This window comes from Conger conger, chromosome 19, assembly GCF_963514075.1.
Source record: "Conger conger chromosome 19, fConCon1.1, whole genome shotgun sequence".
In the NCBI taxonomy this organism is placed as follows: Eukaryota; Metazoa; Chordata; class Actinopteri; order Anguilliformes; family Congridae; genus Conger; species Conger conger.
Window position 1 is genome coordinate 19,063,816 of NC_083778.1, and position 13,743 is coordinate 19,077,558.

A 13,743-nucleotide genomic window follows, 5' to 3' on the forward strand; every position below is an offset into this window, starting at 1 on the left:
ACTTTGCAATCTACTGCTTTAATTGATAAATTAAGTGCTGAGTAACAACAAAAGCCCAGCACACCGCGCGGCTCTCCTGGACCAGGAGTGAGAACCACTGATCCCCTGTAATGGCGGTTGGATGGAAAACCAGGCCTGGAGTGTGTTGAGTAACAGAGGTGGATGGAAAACCAGGCCTGGAGTGTGTTGAGTAACAGCGGTTGGATGGAAAACCAGGCCTGGAGTGTGTTGAGTTACAGCGGTGGATGGAAAACCAGGCCTGGAGTGTGTTGAGTAACAGCGGTGGATGGAAAACCAGGCCTGGAGTGTGTTGAGTTACAGCGGTGGATGGAAAACCAGGCCTGGAGTGTGTTGAGTAACAGCGGTGGATGGAAAACCAGGCCTGGAGTGTGTTGAGTAACAGCGGTGGATGGAAAACCAGGCCTGGAGTGTGTTGAGTAACAGAGGTGGATGGAAAACCAGGCCTGGAGTGTGTTGAGTTACAGCGGTGGATGGAAAACCAGGCCTGGAGTGTGTTGAGTTACAGCGGTGGATGGAAAACCAGGCCTGGAGTGTGTTGAGTAACAGAGGTGGATGGGAAAACCAGGCCTGGAGTGTGTTGAGTAACAGCGGTGGATGGAAAACCAGGCCTGGAGTGTGTTGAGTAACAGCGGTGGATGGGAAAACCAGGCCTGGAGTGTGTTGAGTAACAGAGGTGGATGGGAAAACCAGGCCTGGAGTGTGTTGAGTAACAGCGGTGGATGGAAAACCAGGCCTGGAGTGTGTTGAGTTACAGCGGTGGATGGAAAACCAGGCCTGGAGTGTGTTGAGTAACAGCGGTGTGCCTGGGCTGCAGGTATCGGCTGTGGGTGGACTCCTGTGCGGAGATGTTCGGCGGTCTCGACATCTGCGCGGTGAAGGCGGTCCATGGCAAAGACGGCAGCGACTACATCATCGAGGTCCGTACCGCGTCCCCGCCCCCTTCCCAGCGCTTCCGCCGATCCTGAAACTGTGCCCGGAATCTGGAAAGGCAAACACGGCCCGAAATGTGAACGCAAAAGAACTTGTTTGCGTCTGTCAAACCCCCTCCTGTCGTCGCAGGAAACGCCCGGTCCCACTGGCGTCTGGAGGGGGTCCAGGTTATGTGAAAGCGTTGCCATTTAACCTCGACCTACTTGTAGGTATACACGCGCAGACATCTCTGTCTTTTTTTGATGCCAAGAGAAACGGTTTGATTGGCATTAATGTAAATACGGAAAGCGGGGATGAGTTCCTCTCGTTAGCCGGACAAACAACCGAAATACCCGCGGGCTATAACGCGACCGTTTCAGCTAGGCTCTTAAACAGGCAGTGTACCGAATATAGACTCGACCGCTCAACTGCGGTAGGCAGGAGATGATGGCACTGAGAGTCTGTGGAAGCTTACGTGAGGTTACGGTAACAACCTTTCTTGAGGTTTACTGTGGTCTCACGGCACTTTGTTCGGTTTCCGGCCTTGGCCAGACGGGTAATGTAACGGGGCTGTTGTCGAAGGACTAATGATGTAAAATGTGGTCGGGGCGAGGCCTTCAAAGAGAGGCTCGGGGGCGTACTCGGAGCCAGAGAGCACGCAGATGTGGTCAGGCATGCAGGAATCATCGTAATCGCACCGCGCTTTGACTCCTGCCTGGAACGATTTCGCGTAACGCTGAGGTCGTGCGTGTCTGCCCGGCACACAATGACAGAGGTCTACTCCTGCTCTGATTACACTTCACTGCTGGTGCTCTGAGTTTGAGCCGTGACTTTTGTTTAGACAAGCTTCTCTTAAGGACGAATTCTGGGTCCAAAGATGAGGATCAGCGATGCCCTTTCGTGTGATGCAATCTTGTCAGTGTTTCTACACTCTTGCCCCAGGGTCATGGGAGATCTGTTTAACAGTTACTCCTGAGGAATGAGCGTTTTGTTATTTTAAATGTTAATGCGAAATCCGAAGGGTCTCATCTACTACCCTTTATCTCCTGTGAAGTTTTTCTGGATTAAAACCCGTATTAATTACAGCTAAACTGTCTGGCCAAAGTCCAGGCGGGGAGAATAAACTGTGGGTGCTGTTTTGTTCTAATTGGATTTTATGCAAACAAAACGGGGGAGATAACGTTTTTCGAGTTTCATAGAATTTGTGAATAGGTGAAATGAATTGATTGCACTGCAAGGTGCTGAACCCAAATGGCTTCAGTAGATACTGCTGTCCCATTCTGTCAATGGGTAATGTGAACAGAAACGCCCTGAGCCCGGCCTGCCCAACCCTGTTCCTGGAGGTCTACTGTCCTGTAGGTTTTCACTCCAACCCTGACAAAGCACACCTCATTCAACAGCTAGAGCAGGGCTGCCCAACCCTGTTCCTGGAGGTCTACTGTCCTGTAGGTTTTCACTCCAACGCTATCAAAGCCACACCTCATTCAACAGCTAGAGCAGGGCTGCCCAACCCTGTTCCTGGAGGTCTACTGTCCTGTAGGTTTTCACTCCAACCCTAACAAAGCACACCTTATTCAACAGCTAGAGATGCAAATGAGTAGAATCAGGCCAAATAACAGTTGGAGTGAAAACCTACAGGACAGTAGACCTCCAGGAACAGGGTTGGGCAGCCCTGCTCTAGCTGTTGAAGGAGGTGTGCTTTGTTAGGGTTGGAGTGAAAACCTACATGACGGTAGGGTTGGGCAGATGATGCACACACACACACACACACACACACGCACACCCTCAGCCCTGTGAATGACTCTGGAGAGGTCTGTCTGTGAGATATTACACACATGTGAAGCAGCTCATTGGACAGTGTGGGAGCCCTTGAACAGTCTCGCCGGGGGTGAGGCTGATCCAGACTGCACTGGTAGGAGTGCGCTGCTCGCTCGCCTGCTGTAATCGGAGCGAACGCAGCCCGCCGCCGGTTTCCTGTTGCTGTTGTGAGCTCATGTGCCGAGCGTGTGGTCAGCGATAAGAGGAGCTGCTGCTCTGGGGCTCTGGGGCTCTCAGGGTCTGAGGGTCTGGGGGTCTGGGGCTCTCAGGGTCTGAGGGTCTGAGGGTCTGCTGCTCTGGGGCTCTCAGGGTCTGAGGGTCTGGGGGTATGGGGCTCTCAGGGTCTGAGGGTCTGAGGGTCTGCTGCTCTGGGGCTCTGGTGCTCTGAGGGTCTGAGGGTCTAAGGGCCTGGGCGTATGGGGGTCTAAGGGCCTGGGCGTATGGGGGTCTAAGGGCCTGGGGGTATGGGGGTCTAAGGGCCTGGGGGTATGGGGGTCTAAGGGCCTGGGCGTATGGGGGTCTAAGGGCCTGGGGGTATGGGGGTCTAAGGGCCTGGGCGTATGGGGGTCTAAGGGCCTGGGCGTATGGGGGTCTAAGGGCCTGGGCGTATGGGGGTCTAAGGGCCTGGGGGTATGGGGGTCTAAGGGCCTGGGCGTATGGGGGTCTAAGGGCCTGGGGGTATGAGGGTCCAAGGGCCTTGTGGGTATGGGGGTCTGGGGGTCTAAGGGCCTGGGGGTATGAGGGTCCAAGGGCCTTGGGGGTATGGGGGTCTGGGGGTCTCGGGGTCTGGGGCTGTGGGGGTATGGGGGTCTGAAGGTCTGGGGGTCTCGGGGTGTGGGGCGGTGGGGGTCTGGTGCTCTGGTCTGGGGCAGGAGCACTGCAGGCGCTGGTTTCCTGGAGACAGGCCAGGCTTATCTGCGCTCAGCCTGTGGGCCGGGGCGAGCTGGGAAGAGCTGGATAAGGAGCCCAGGCAGGGTGACGTGTGTGTGTGGGAGCAGAAACACACACACACACACACACACACGCACGCGCATACACACACATACACACACACGCACGCACACACGCACGCACATACACACACACACACACGCACGTGCATACGCACGCACATATACACACACACACACACGCACGTGCATACACACACACACACACACACACACACATTCACATTTTTGTCATTTAGCAGACGCTTTTAATCCAAAGCGACTTACAAGTGCATAGGTTCTTCCACAAGTCAAAGCATCACATCCATAACTAGTAAAATACACAGGAAGTGCTGTTCTAAACATATAGTCATCATAAGTGCAATTTATGGACCAGCTGGAGGGGCTTGATAGCACACGCTGGGAGACCGTGTGCCATCTCACACACGCGCACGCGCATGCACATACACATACACATACACACACACACACACACACACACGCACGCACGCACATTCGCACCCACGCGCACACACACACACACACACGCACGCACATACACATACACACGCCAATACACACACACACACACGCACGTGCATACACACACACACGCCAATACACACACACACACACACGCACATACACACGCCAATACACACACACACACACACACACACACGCAATTGAGATAAACATGATACACACATGCATACAGACAAATACACACACACCCACACAGATACACAATTTGAATCAGACCTCAATAAAGCTTCTAAAGTAACAGCTGTTTCAGCTTCACAGCTGTTTTTTCCCCCCAGAAATCGTCCGTCACCATTATTTTTCTCCAGCGCAATGACGGGTGGACTCTCTTCATTTTTAACATGCCATCACAGAATACTTGACTGCAGCAATATGAATGGAATGGAACATCAGCACTTCATCTTGTTTGACCCAGCGCACGAGTCCTGCTCTCCCCCACAGGGGGGTGAAGCGATCCCGCCAGGCCTCCTCTCCCAGGCCCCCCCCCCCTCCCAGGGGCCCCCCTCCGGCCCGTCGCCCTCATTGTCTCTGAGAATATTATTGTTACAGAGGCGCTCCGATGTCCTTATTTAGATTGAGACTCGAACTTTTGTAATTCCGTGCATTTTTCAGTGGACTGGTCATCCTCCTCCATCGTGGAAGCTCATTCTGAAACTTGCCTCATTGCCAAAATTATCTGAGGAAACACCCCCCCCCCCCCCCCGGAGACACTGTGACACACAGCCTCCTTTAATCCACCCAACGGTGGGAGACAAGGACCAGTGACTCAGCTGTGTAAGAATGCAGTGGCCCCTCACTGTGTCTGACCAGAGAGACACAGTGGCTCCTCACTCTGTGCCTGACCAGAGACACTGTGGCCCCTCACTGTGGCTGACCAGAGAGACACAGTGGCCCCTCACTGTGTCTGACCAGAGACACTGTGGCCCCTCACTGTGTCTGACTAGAGACACAGTGGCCCCTCACTGTGTCTGACCAGGGAGACACTGTGGCCCCTCTGCCTGACCAGAGAGAGACACAGTGGCCCCTCACTCTGCCTGACCAGGGAGACACTGTGGCCACACTGACTGAGAGGACTTCAATAATATCATTTTTAAAGATGGCTGTTCTTTCTCATGCAAAGACAAAAGCAAGAAATAACCCTTCTCTCGCTATTCCCCCAATCACCATGATGGAGCAAAAATGTCTTTGCATTTTTACTACCCTGAAATATTCATGAATTATGTTGTGCTGTATATTAACTGGACTGTTTCCAACTGTGCAATAAGTCTTCAGCAGGGGTCTTAACCAGGGTAGTAAAAGCTCCCGCTTTCTTTGATTAGTGTGAGGGCTTGTGGACTTCAGTGGCATGATAAGAAGCTTACTACTTAAACTTAAACTTACCCCTGTGCTACCAGTAACCAGTAACCACCTATTGCTTATAGAGTTCATAAGTGTTTACCATCTTCGCTTGAACCCTGGAAAATATATTTTCTGAGTAAGACCTACCCCTCCAATTTCAAGTTATTAATGTAATTTAATGAGTCTAGTGTGTATGAATTCAGAAACATTCATGTGGAGTTGTAGTACATAAATACTGGAAGTGCCAGTGGCACTTGTTCAGAAGTTTTCTGCCTGACCAACACTGCCTGAGCATTGTGCACGATGACTCAGACCTTATGGTGTGGTCCAATAAAAACATATTACTCCTTTGGGAGAAATGTTGAAATAAATAGCGTGCATAGTAAAAAAAAAAAAAAGAATAAAACCTCGAACTCTTCTAATTCCAGACTCCCTGTTCTTCAAATCATGGTCCTCAAAGGCCGATACTTCTGGTTTTCCATCTTCCCTTTACCTGGGAGTCAGGCATGAAGACGGCAGTAGTTGTTCAGTTAATGACCTGGGAGGAAAGAAAACCAGGGCTGGATTCGGACTCCAGGGCCGGAGTTGAGTATCCCAGCTGCACCGTCTGCAGTGCCCAAGATGTTTTGGCCTGTAGCTGCCGGTGTCTCCGTGCGTTCTGTCGAGGTCAAACCCCTGAAACCGACCCGTGAAGCAGCAGAACCGCGGTCAGAACCAGAGCAGCGGGAACACGGTGAACTCCCGTATGAAAGGGCGGAAACAACAACACTTGCCCATTCCAGGGAAACGGAGCCCCGGGGAGCGTGGTCTGCAGAGTGACTCCGTGTTCCAGGAACGGGCCCGTGGTGGGCGTACCCTCTCCCCCACATCCGCCTCACAGTCACCGCCAGGTTTACCGGGCCGGTCAACGCGGTTCCGGGTGACTCACCCCCCCCCCCCCCCCCCCCCCGGGGCCATCCTGCAGGGCTTCCCCTGCCCCTCTCAGCCCAGGGCCTGGTCCCATCAAAGCCCCCTCTGCCTGTGAGGGCGATCGAGTGCACCACACGACCCGTTACCCTCTCCTCCACGACTCTGACTGCGGCTGCTTGCTTCGGCTCTAATTTGAAGGGACTCTCTGCGGCTGTTTTCAATTTCGAGATGTGCCTGGTTTGGTGGAGCCAAAGTTAGTTGAAAGGGCTCCTCGTGATGGGAAACGCTCTTCCTGGGAGGGAGAGAGGGATTTTTTTGTTGTTGTTGTAGGACACGGAGAGATGTTTATTGGGTCGGCACCCCGTCCGCCCCTCCTTTCTGAGAATCGGCACGGCAAATCCGGAGTCCACCGTTTACAAAGAGTCCACTGAACTTATAACTTCATGTCACGGAAATACTTATCTAATCGGGTAACCATGACAGTAATGTGGACTACCCCGTCTTTTGTGTTGGTTTCAATTTGAAGGGGCCTGGATGTTCTCAGTTTGGAGATGTGCCTGGTTTGGTGTAGCCAAAATTAGTTGGAAGGGCTTGTGATGGGAAACGCTCTTATTCGGAGGGAGGGAGGCCGGGACAGAGGTTTTTTTTTGGTTGTTTCGGGATTTAGGGAGATGTTTATGTGGACGGCACGTGTGCCGTCGGCCCTGGTGCCAGTCAGGTGGGTTAGGAATGTTTTGTTCTTGTGGACGACCACATTTTCAACCTTCCGCCCTCGTTTCTGAGAATCGACACGGCAAATCTGGGGTCCAGGGTTTATAATCGTCCGCTCGACATCTAACGTCTTTCCATGGAAATAGTTCTTTCATTTGGTAACCGTTACATTAATGTGGACTACGTTGTCTTTTGTAAGAGGTGCTCTGACCTCTTTTTTTTGTTTTCGTGAGTAAGCTCTTCAGATGAATTGATTTCTTGTTTTCCACTGGCACAGTTTAGATCTGAACTTTACTTGAGACTATTAGTGTTTTTATAGAGGGATCAGATTTCAGTCTCCACCCTGTCTTAGAGTGATGAAATGTGCTTCAGCAGTTACTTCTGTGTGAAAAATGTGCTGTGTGTGTGTGTGTGTGTGTGTGTGTGAGAGAGAGAGTGTGTGTGTGTGTGAGAGTGCATGTGCCTGTGTGTGTGTGTGAGAGTGTGTGTGTGGGTGTGTGGGAGTGCATGTGCCTGTGTGTGTGTGTGAGAGTGTGTGTGTGGGTGTGTGCGACTGCGTGTGGGTGTGTGTGTGACTCTGTGTGAGTGTGTGTGTGTTACTCAATGTGTGGGTGTTTGGATGTGAGTGCACGTGCCTGTGTGTCTGTGTGTGTGTGTGTGTGTGTGTGTGTGTGTGTGTGTGTGTGACTCTGTGTGTGGGTGTGTGTGCACGTGTCTGTGTGGGTGTGTGTGTGTGTGTGTACAGTTGTGTTCAAAATAATAGCGTTTGTGTTTAAAAACGTGAGTAAAGCTTTTTTTTTTTAGTTTTTATTTTGATGCATTGGGAACACTGCACATTATATCCTAAATCAAAACATGAAGAAAAATGTGTCAATTTTTTAATTACTTTACAGAAAATGAAGAAAAATGAATATTGGGCTGTTCAAAAAAATAGCAGTGTCTACATTTTTTCTTTACAAACTCAAATATTTACTGTATAAACTGAAAAATCTTCAGGATTTAGCATTCCTGTGAATCACTAAACTAATATTTAGTTGTATAACCATGGTTTCTGAGAACTGCTTCACATCTGTGTTGCATGGAATCAACCAACTTCTGGCACCTATGAACAGGTATTTCAGCCCAGGATGATTTGACAACATTCCACAATTCCTCTGCCTTTCTTGGTTTTGCCTCAGAAACAGCATTTTTGATGTCACCCCACAAGTTTTCAATCGGATTAAGGTCCGGGGATTGGGCTGGCCACTCCATAACTTTAATTTTGTTCGTCTGGAACCAAGATGCTGCTCGCTTACTGGTGTGTTTGGGGTCATTGTCTTGTTGAAACACCCATTTCAAGGGCATTTCCTCTTCGGCATAAGGCAACATGACCTCTTCAAGTATTTTGATATAGGCAAACTGATCCATGATCCCTTGTATGCGATAAATAGGCACGACACCATAGTAAGAGAAACATCCCCATATCATGATGCTTGCACCACCATGCTTCACTGTCTTCAGAGTGTACTGTGGCTTGAATTCAGTGTTTGGTGGTCGTCTGACAAACTGCGTGCGTCCCTTGGACCCAAAAAGAACCATCTTACTTTCATCAGTCCACAAAATGTTTCTCCATTTCTCTTTGGGCCAGTTGATGTGTTCTTTGGCAAATTGTATCCTCTTCAGCACGTGTCTTTTTTTTTTAACAGTGGGACTTTGCGGGGGCTTCTTGTCGATAGATTAGCTTCACACAGGCGTCTTCTAATTGTCACAGTACTCACCGGTAACTTCAGACTGTCGTTGATCACCCTGGAGCTGATCATTGGCTGAGTCTTTGCCATTCTGGCTATTCTTCAATCCATTCGAATGGTAGTCTTTCGTTTTCTCTGGTTTTGCTTTCCATTTTAAAGCATTGATCATTTTATCCGAGCAGCCTATTATTTTCTGCACTTCTTTATACGTTTTTCCCTCTCCAATCAACGTTTTAATCAAAGTACGCTGTTCTTTTGAACAATGTCTGGAACGACCCATTTTTCTCAGGTTTTCAGAGAGAAATGCAAGCAAACATGTGCTGGCTTCATCCTTAAATAGGGGCCATCTGATTCACACCTGTTTTTTCCACAGAATGAATGACCTCACTAATTGAACTCCACACTGCTATTATTTTGAACACGCCTCTTTCAATTAATTATTCAATTACACAGACTCAGGAGCATGTGTATCACGAATGTTGGGTCTGTTGGTTTTCTATGACTCTACTACACCTACTGGTAAATTATTTGCCATGTAGTAATATATTTTCTACCAAAAACAGTTATTGATCTGGTAAGTCATGTTGGACTGCTATTATTTTGAACACAACTGTATGTGTCTATGTGTCTGTCTGTCTCTGCGTGTGTGCCTCTGTGTGTGGGTGTGTGTGACTGTGTGACTGTATGTGTGTGTGTGTGTGTGTGTGTCGGTGTGTGAATGGGTGTGGGTTGTATGTGTGTGTGTGCCTGTGTGTGTGTGTGTGTGTGTGTGTGTGGTTGTGGGTGTGTGTGACTCTGTGTGACTGTGTGTCGGTGTGAGTGCACGTGCCTGTGAGTGTGTGTGGGTGTGAGTGCACTTGCCTGCGTGTGAGTGTGTGAGTGTGTATGTGTGTATGTGTGTGTGTGTGTTTGTGTGTGTGTGTGTGTGTGATGTCTTAATGACGACTCTTCTCATGCATAAATGAAGATTCTTTAAGATTTGACCCGTACTACTACAGAGCTCATTGAGCGCTTGGCTAGCTGGTTGCTGTGTGATTACTATGGGATGGGGCGCCTCTCCTTGACGGCCGTATGTGCAGCTGTTTCCCGGGCGATGGCGAGCAGCTGCTCTGTGCCTGACTGGGCGTGTATTGCGGGGAGATATCGCAGGGCAGGATATATGGGTCATTTAAAGAGAGGGGTGATTAAACGGCCGGAGTTGGCCGCTGGCCGGCACACCGAGGGGAACAGCCGTCCTCTTTCCAAATAAACACGGCGGAATATCTAATAACCTGGGGGACCTGGGGCCCGGGGCCCGGGGCTGACTGATGGGCCTGCCGTCTCCCCCCGGCACAGACGACGAAAAAAAAAAAACCTGCCCCGCACGTTCCCCCGGCAACCTGTTCTCCCTGTAGCAACCTGTTCTCCCCCAGATTAAAGCAACATGGCTGCCGTCTGAGACAGCTGTTCCCAGAGCGCGCCAGCTCCCCTTCTGCAGTGGCTCATCTGTGCATCTGCGCCGACGGGCCCCCCCATTTTATCCCCAGAGCTGCACTGTGGGAGCTCTTAACTGATACGACACCGCCCTCTAGTGGCCCGACAGTGACCGTGCACCTACGTTCCAACATGGGCCTTGGAAGTGAATGCGAATGAAAAAATAAAATAAAAAGAAAATCTCTTTCTCTGAACCAGTGGACACTGTGTCTGCATTTTTGGTATGTTGTGGTGATTTGGGTTCTGAAACCAATTTTGGTAAAACAATTATTTTTAAAAAATCTTGATCTCATCTTATCAGAATTTATTTCCCAGCGAAGATAAAAGGAGTGTTGAGCCCCAGTGAGCTCTTTAACCCCAGAGTGTGGGAGAGCAGATGGAGTGGGTACCAGTGCGCTGAGATGCTCTGGCTCTGCTGTGCTGTGTGCAGGTGATGGACAGCTCCATGCCTCTGATCGGAGAGTACGTGGAGGAGGACAAGCAGCTCATCACGGACCTGGTGGTGAACAAGATGAGTCTGCTGCTGACGGGGGGGGCGTCCCCGCCCCACTCCTCCGCCAAGGTACCCCACTGTCACCTCAGCATTACCTGATGCTCCTACCTGAGTGTTCTGTTACCTCAGCATTACCTGATGTTCTTACCTGAGTGTTCTGTCACCTCAGCATTACCTGATGTTCTTACCTGAGTGTTCTGTCACCTCAGCATTACCTGATGTTCTTACCTGAGTGTTCTGTCACCTCTGCATTACCTGATGTTCTTACCTGAATGTTCTGACTGTCACATCAGCATTAGAATTTTCTTAACTGAGTGTTCTGACTGTCACCTCAGCATTACCTGATGTTCTTACCTGAACGTTCTGACTGTTACATCAGCATTACAATGTTCTCAACTGAACGTTCTGACTTACATCAGCATTAGAATGTTCTTAACTGAGTGTTCTGACTGTTACATCAGCATTACAATGTTCTTAACTGAGTGTTCTGACTGTTACATCGGCATTAGAACATTCTAATGCTGCAGTAACAAACACTACTGGTTATTGAAAGCATTGGGGTTCGAGAACGCTGACATTAGAATGTTGAAAACAGGAAAACATTGAGTGAAGCCTACAGTTCAGAGGGCTAACACAGTGACTGTTTGACCCCACAGAGCTGGCCGGGGCCCCTGACCACCCAGCCTCGCCGGGGACAAGGTGAGCGTGCGTCATCTTTAACGGCACAGGAAACATTAGGCACTGGCAGGTGACACAGCCCAGGGGCTATTCTCAGAATGCTATCATTCAGCAGTGTGGATGCTCACATCACTATGATTATAGGTGTGGTTATAGCTCTAATTCTTGGTGCGGATGGGTCTCTAAGCCCTGAGTTGACATGATTGGTTAATGTCCTGTAAAGTTGTGGCTCTGAACTGCTCAGTGTTTGCCTGGCCAGGCGTGCGGTCGATCCCTGAGGCTGGTCAGGCGGTGTGAGGCATGAGGTGTCTCGTGTCTCCGCAGGTGTGGCCCGCTCACGGGGAACGTCTCCCTCACAGTCCGCTCAGGGGTCCCCCCAACGCGCCAGGTCTGCCACCACCTCCCCCAGCCAAGCCTTCCAGCCCGGACCTATCCCAGCATCCTCTGGGCCCGGCGCCGGCCCTCAGCTCAAGTAAAACTCGATTCCGGTCCCAATGTTTCACTTTTCACTCATTCAATTTATTCTGTGCAAATCGTGATTTCATTGGGAGATTCCTGAAATGGCCTCTGGCCAAAAACGGATTTCAGTGTGCTCCTATCTTTACTGTGTGATGGAAATGTGCAAGAGGAAAAAAAAAAAAAACACTTAATGTGGAAAACAGGTGACACTCGATGAGGAATAAGGCAGTTAAAGTTCTACTGGGTGAGTGAAGTTTACGAGGGTGGAGGGTGACATAAAGTCAACTTTGTCGCCAGAAAATAAAATGCACATCGATCATGTTTAGTGTGACGTGTTATCACACAAAAATTGATGTTGTCTTGGGTACTGTAAAGCTGCAGGGTGGGAAGGTGTGTTGGGATGGGTGTTTACTGGGAGCACAAAATCAGTCTTGGATTAAAAATCAATAGCGATACTTTTATAGATGTTCTCTTGTCATCCTGAAAAGTGACTGCTCTGTCCTCCACAATCTGGAGCGTCAGGGGCGCGACTGCAGACTGTGTTCTTGACACCTTATTCAAGTTTGTTTGCTCTCGACCTGGTGATAAAATAGCTGGTTTATTTGGGTGAAAAATAAATGCTTGTTTAGTGTCGCTCAGTTGCGCCCATGTTTGGTGGTAGGGGGGAACTAACTGTGTATCTATTCTGTAATGAGGACATGGTAGAATATTCATCCAGTTCAGACTCACACTCTCTCACACACACACACACACTCACCCACACACACACACACACACACACTCACACTCACACTCACACGCACTCACACACACACTCTCACACACACACACACACACACACACTCTCACACACACACACACACGCACGCACACACTCACACTCACACTCACACGCACTCACACACACACACACACTCTCACACACACACACACACGCACGCACACACTCACACTCACACTCACACGCACTCACACACACACACACACTCTCACACACACACACACACACACACACACACACACTCTCACACACACGCACGCACGCACGCACGCACGCACGCACGCACGCACTCGCACTCGCACTCGCACACACGCACAGTGTTTATAGGTGGGTGTGTGAGCGTTGTCCTGGCCTCTCCCCCCTGCAGTAAATCTCAGTCGCTCACCAATGCCTTCAGCGTGGGGGAGGCGCTGCGCGGGAACACCAGCGAGGATGAGGCCAAGGCCGAGACCATCCGCAGCCTCCGCCAGTCCTTCGCCAGCCTCTTCTCCGACTAGGACCCTCTCCTCCTCTCCTCTTTCCTCCTCCTCTCCTCTCCTCTCCTCCTCTCCTCTTTCCTCCTCTTCTCTGCTCTCCTCTCTCCTCCTCTCCTCTCCTCTCCTGCTCTCCTCCTCTCCGCTCCTCTCTCCTCCTCTCCTCTCCTCCCCTGTCCTCTCCTCTCCTCCTATCCTCTCCCCTCTCCTCCTCTCCTTTCCTCTCCTGCTCTCCTCCCCTCCCCTCCTCTCCTCTCCTCTCCTCTCTCCTCCTCTCCTCTCCTCTCTCCTCCCCTCTCCTTTCTCCTCCTCTCTCCTCCTCTCCTTTCCTCCCCTCTGCTCTCCTCCTTTCCTTTCCACTTCTCCTCTCCTGTCCTCCCCTCTCCCCTCCTCTCCTCTCCTCTCTCCTCCTCTCCTCTCCCCTCCTCTCCTCTCCTTTCTCCTCCTCTCTCCTCCTCTCCTTTCCTCCCCTCTCCTCTCC

The 13,743-nt window shown here is 50.5% G+C and overlaps 1 protein-coding gene across 1 annotated transcript in view; it reads left to right on the top strand.

Moving 5' to 3' along the window:
- LOC133119284 (synapsin-3-like) overlaps nt 1–13,315 on the top strand; it is a 106,429-nt gene extending 93,114 nt beyond the window's left edge. The window contains exons 11-15 of the mRNA XM_061229812.1: nt 836–938; nt 10,809–10,940; nt 11,528–11,570; nt 11,874–12,021; nt 13,157–13,315. Of these exons, the coding sequence (XP_061085796.1) occupies nt 836–938; nt 10,809–10,940; nt 11,528–11,570; nt 11,874–12,021; nt 13,157–13,286 (556 nt within the window). The 3' untranslated portion in view covers nt 13,287–13,315. The remainder of the gene's footprint in view (nt 1–835; nt 939–10,808; nt 10,941–11,527; nt 11,571–11,873; nt 12,022–13,156) is intronic.
- The last annotated feature ends 428 nt before the right edge of the window (nt 13,316–13,743 follow it).